This window comes from Serinus canaria, chromosome 6 (genome assembly GCF_022539315.1).
Source record: "Serinus canaria isolate serCan28SL12 chromosome 6, serCan2020, whole genome shotgun sequence".
Lineage (NCBI taxonomy): Eukaryota > Metazoa > Chordata > Aves > Passeriformes > Fringillidae > Serinus > Serinus canaria.
The window spans coordinates 34029477-34035171 of NC_066320.1; the positions used below are offsets into that span (position 1 = coordinate 34029477).

The 5695-nt window shown below is 49.0% G+C and overlaps 1 protein-coding gene across 9 annotated transcripts in view; it reads right to left on the bottom strand.

Annotated features, from left to right (window-relative positions):
• The window catches only part of EBF3 (EBF transcription factor 3), a 122493-nt gene extending 118700 nt beyond the window's left edge, over nt 1-3793 (bottom strand). For all 9 annotated transcript variants that reach the window (XM_050976444.1, XM_030241458.2, XM_030241461.2 and 6 more), the window contains exons 1-4: nt 3238-3793; nt 2851-3007; nt 2365-2428; nt 1609-1664 (exon numbers count right to left, since the gene is read on the bottom strand). In XM_050976444.1, the coding sequence (XP_050832401.1) occupies nt 1609-1664; nt 2365-2428; nt 2851-3007; nt 3238-3371 (411 nt within the window). In that variant the 5' untranslated portion in view covers nt 3372-3793. The remainder of the gene's footprint in view (nt 1-1608; nt 1665-2364; nt 2429-2850; nt 3008-3237) is intronic.
• Between the last annotated feature and the right edge of the window lie 1902 nt (nt 3794-5695).

Below are 5695 nucleotides of genomic sequence, written 5' to 3' on the forward strand. Positions count from 1 at the left end.
GCTATTTTTTTTTCCTCTCCCGTCAGCGAGGAGAGATTAAAAGCCTTTATTTTCAGCCCTTTTTCTGCTGCAAAGGTACGAGCCGAAATGGACAATAAAAGTGCACTTCAAATGCATCCTCTCTGCTCCTTTATTCGGCGCTAACGAAACTTATAGCTGCCTATGTCAGCCTCTTAATTACACCACTACAGCGATTTCCGAAAACATTTAGCTGCTGTATACAAAGGAAATAAACCCACATTGTCAACTCGAGAGCGCTCCGGAGTTTAAAAGGCTGCTCTGTAACCCAGCGAAATAATTATTGAAGGGTACGACGCCTCCGTCTTTGTCAGAGTAATTGTACTTGGCCTGTCAGCTCTGCTTTTCTCCGGGAGGAAATCCCACTCCTTTACTGCTGGAGGCTTTTACGCCCAACCCGGCTTCAGGCAGCACAAGCAGAAAGTTTCTGCGGGGTGGCAGCGCGGCCGAGCGCGCAGCTTGCGCGGGGCCCACCCTGACCCGGGGGACTCTCCTGCCCGTGCCTCGGGGGCTGCAAAGTTCCCAAAAATAATGGACGTGGGCAGGCTGGCCTCGGCCGGCAGGGCAGAGCAGGCAGCGGTGCTACAGCCCGGCAGACTGGGGAATGGTTTTAATTTCCACCGCTGGGATCTGATTTCCAGAACACTGGAAATTATTCCCCATTCTCACCTTCTTCCCTATTCCCCCAAAAAGATTTTTAACAAATAGTAATTAAAAAAAAAATTAAAGTCGTGAAATGTCCCTCCGGAAAAAAAAAAAATTAAAAATAATGAAAAAAGAAATAAAGTTGATTAAATCCCAAGCTCTGTGTCTATAATTGCTGTGGTGCAACGCTGATAACACGTAGTTATCATCGGAAAAGTTGACCAAGACAGGTTAAATAATTTAATAAGGAACTGCTTGTAATTATGTTATTTACAAGGTATGACAGAGGTTTGAGGAAGAAACAGAAGCTGATCTCAGGGAAATGGACGGGTTTGGGTGACCCCTGGAGCATGGAGTTTGAATTATGGAGATGGGGGGCTGAGAGGTGAATATGGACTAGAGGAGAACAAGATGACTTTTCACCTCAGCACATTTAACTTTTAAATCCAAATAAACGTCTCGCGTTACTGGATGGTCGTGGTATAAAAGAAAAAGGACTAATCCCGGCCAGTTTTGGAGTGTGGGGAAGGGGCTGCCCTTTCCTCACCGAGGAAAAATGTCGCCAAAAAAATAAAAAAGAGTTACAGAGGGGGAAAAGTGCATTTCAAAATAAATCTGGGTAACTCGGTGGGATTTTTTTTTTCCCTTTCCTTTCTCCCTCGCTAAATTAATTATATCAAACATCTGTTCCCATGACGTTCTCCTCCATGCCACACACACCACCGAATGATCTCAACGCTGCCTCGAAAAGCAACAACGCTCCGTTTTCTCTTTCCCAAATATCCTCCGGTAATCGGGATCTCAGTCAGCAGCTCCCCGATTTACTCGCTCAGGTAAATGAAAAGTAGCCGCGCTCCGCCGGTTTGCTCGCCCCCCACCCCTCCAAGCAAGGGCACAACACAAACTTAGGAACTCGCGTGGCGAGGAAAGCGGAAACTTTCTCACCTGTTTGGTCATGGAGTCTATTAGCCGAACGTACAGGTCCTGCTCTGTCCTAACGCCTGCCGAGGGAAAGCACAGACAAAATTCCGATCAGGATTTCGGGAGCGAACCCCCCCAATCCCACAAGGAAAGGATGAGGTCAGGCAATTAACCGCAGCGGGCAGGGATCGGCCCCGCGCCGGCCGCAGGGAAAAATTCAAATTTTAAAAAAAATAATAATACTGATAAAAATTAGCCAGGAAAGAGCCGGTGGTGGAGTTGTGCTGAGCCCGGCGCTCGGGGGCCGTGGCCGAGCCAGCCCCCCCGGCCGGGCTGACTGCGGCCCCGGGGAACGCGCGGGACCCCGGGCGCGGGCGCGGAGCGGCCCCCGCGGGTTTTCCGCGCCCGAGGAAGCGGCTCCGCCAGGCCGGGGCTCCGCTCTGCCCACTCACCCCATCCCAATAATTACCATCAATTCCCAAACTCAAAAAAAAGTGCCTCAAAAGTGCCGCTGTGCCCGAGCAGCCATCGATCCCCTTTTTTACTTTCCACTTCAAGCCCAGCCGGTTAATCATGTGAAGTACCATTGACTTATCGATCCTTTATGTTTTGTTTTCCTTATATGCCAAGGAAAGAGCCGTGTTTACACGCGTGTAATTTTAATCTCGAAATCTTTATACCCTTTATCCCCCTGCTCCCCCCAAAAAAAGGCCTCGGAAGGAAAAATCAGACTTTTCTGCGGCACACAGACGCTCAAAAAATGAGAGAACGACAACTTACCATTGCTATACAATAACTGAAGTTTATAATGAATCCCATTGTTAGTTTTTTCATTGTTTGGCTCCTGCAAGTAACGATAAATAATTACATTTAGCATGAAAAATATCGCCCTCCTCCTGCTGCCCATTTTTCTCGTCCCTGAAGCGGCTCGGAATTAACAGTTTGCAGAAATTCAGCCCACGGTCACCTTTTTTTTTTTTTTTTTTTTTTTTTCCTGGTGTGGAGCGCTGATGATGTCATTAGCTCGGTGCAAATATGTCATGTTTTGCCGTTTTCCCGGTGTTTAAAATAAGTCGGGGCCGCGGCGCTAAGTTTGTAACCCCGGGGTTTATTCGGAGCGGCCGTGAGACCGGGGGGAGCCGCACGTGGCGTGGGCGCCGCTGGAGTGCCGGGAGAGCCGCCGTGCTGGGAATGAGCTCTGCTCCACTCAATTACGCTTAAAAAATTGTTAAAAAAAAAAAAATTTGAGAAAACTGGCAGACTTACTTTCTCTTTCTCCACAAAGTCCACAAAAGCTGTTCTCTCAATCTCCACCGGCTGTCCCTGCCTGTCGTACAGAGCTAAGACGAAGTGGAAAAAATTGGATTTTCTGAGATTGGAAGGCGGCTGTTTCTCGAAATGTGCCCGAGCCAGCCCCACGCCGCTGCGGGAGAAAACAAGACAAGGCGTGGGTGAGAGCGGCGGGAAGGGGCGCGCAGGCTCCGCGGCCGCGGGGGGATGCGGGGGGATGCGGGGAGCGCGGAGCGGCGCGGAGCGGGGAGGCTGTAACTGATACGGGGCGGGCGGGGGGGGGAGTTAAGGGGGGGGGGATTTACGGCCGGGATGAGAAATACAGGAGGAGAAAACCGCCGGGAGAGGATTTGGCAGACGTACCTTTGGGCGGCCGTGTTAGCATCCACTACCCCAGCAGTATGCATCCATGAGCGGACGGGGTTCATCCCACTGCCCAGCGGTTCTTCTTTCATGGTCGTCCCACCTCTTGGTATATTTTCCTGAATCCCAAACATTAAAACAAATTTGGGCAAAACCAGCTCCTAACCAAAAGGGGTTAAAATTGAGGGAAATGTCAGATACGGGGTGGGTTGGTTGTTGCTTGATTTTCTCTCTCTCTCTCTCTCCTTGGCGACTGGAATATAAGAGATGACTTTACTCCCTGTGATCAGTAGGAGAAAAGCCCAGTTCAAGTCTTGCTTCCTTCTTCAATCTGTCCTGTATTGGCACGACATAAACAATTTACTGAGTACTTCTGTGCGGCGAGTTGGATGGCGTTCCAGTTTGGTGGTTTAAAAAAAAAAAAAAAAGGAAAAAAAAAAAAAAAAAGAAGGAAAAAGTATAACTGCAGCCGGCGACACTGCGAGGTGGCTTTTTTTTTTAGGGGGGGAGGGGGGAAAAAAAGAATAAATATTTTTGTTGTTGTTTGCAGACGCGCTCAACGTGGTGTCATCCTAGTAAAAACCGGCTCGGCAAAAAAAAAAAAGCTTCAGGACACTGCTGAATCGACCACTTTCTGGCAAGGCTCTCCTGCTCCAAAAGACAAATAAACGGGGGGGAAAAAAAAAAAAAAATCCTGATTACCGCGGAGGTGTTGCCGGGCACACGGGAGAACGGGGCGCGGGCCCGTGGCGGCTCGCGGAATGGACGGAGGCGCGCAGAGCCCGGCCCTCCCTCCCCGAGGAGCGCGCCCCTTCCCCGGGAGCCGGGCCCCCGCCGCCGCGGGAGACGTGGCGTCACCCGTGACGTCGTCCAGAGGGCGTGGCCACGCCCATATATGGAGCGCGGGGTCCGGCGGCGCGCCCGCCCGGCCCCGGCCCCCCCCGAGGCCACGGCGGCGGCGGCGGCGACAGTGACAGCGACGGCGACACGGCCCGGGCTCGGCCCCGCGAGGGGTGGCGGCCCCGCGCGGGGCTGACCCGAGTGGAGGGGTCGCGGCGGGGCTCGGGCCGGACAAAGGGGGGGATGCGGGGTGCGCCCCGGCGCGCCCGCCGCGCTATAAATGCGGAGCGGACGCGGCCGGGGGTACCTGTGCCTGGCACTCGCTGTGCGCACGCAGAGCCAGCCCCGGCTCTAGGTCCGCCTCGGCCACCCGGGGTTGTGTATGTCCCTAGAAATGTATATTTACATCTCCTTTTATATATTTATATACATTTTTATATTGATATAAATATATTTATGTATTGATATATATTGATTTTTATATATTGATTTTTAAGTATAATAATATTCTTATATACTGATATTTTATACATATTGATTTTTTAATATATATTTACATGTCACATCTATATATCTTCTCCTCAAGTGATAAGCCTTTTCCGCCCAGTGTGGGCTACGACATCCTTGTACTATTTTTTTTTTAATCTCTTTTTTATTTTTTGCCATTTATTTGTGTGAATTTCCCACGTCCCCGCGTTAATATTTCCCGAACTCGGGGAAAATCGGCGCTCGTATCTGAATGAATCGGTGAAAATCGAAAGTCCGATTTGCGTTATCAGGATCCCCTTTCTTCAAGGGGTGAGGGAAAAGAGGGAAAAAAAAAAAAAAAAAAAGGATGTGTTAGAAAGCAATCTATTTTGCTGGTGTTGGGGGTTAATGACTATTGCCAAAGATAAGTGAATTATCAAAGCTGTTGCTCTACCCGATCTCAAAATCCATTACATTGCTGGCCGTCTAATTAAATACGTAAGTATAATAAAATCATATTTTATGACTATTTGAGGGTAATGAGATTAGTCTTTAGAAGCGATCGCCACATATTAAAGATGCCACTGTCTATAGAATGTTAATAACCTTAAATCAAAGTGTATGGAAACTATTCATGAGAAATTAAAAGAAAATTCCTGTATTCATAATCAGCCCGGAGCTTTTGAGGTACAGTAGAGCAGATTACAAACCCAAACACTTTTATCGCGCAGAGAGAGAGATACCAAAGTTCCCAAACAATGCCATGCTCGCGGTGGCATTTGGTGGCACGGACACGTTTGGGGACCTGGCGCCGGGGGCTGCAGGTTCCCCCAGCCCGCAAAACCTCTCTCCTAAAGATAAGGTAAAAAACGCCCAACGCCGCTATTATTGCAAGATATTTCCTCAAATGAACAACGCCGAACTTGGTGCTTCCCCTCCGCTAACGAAAGCTTAAAATCATTTACAGTATCTTTAATTCAGATTACACGCGCCAAGGCGATTTAAATCTGATTACCAAATTAGAAGGTTTTAAAACAAATCCTTTTAAATCTGATACTGTTGACTAAGGAGGGGAGGAAAAAAAAAAGTTCCATAAGCCCATCACATAAGGTAACGATCCTGCCCCAGAAAGAAAGGGAGTTTTAAACCT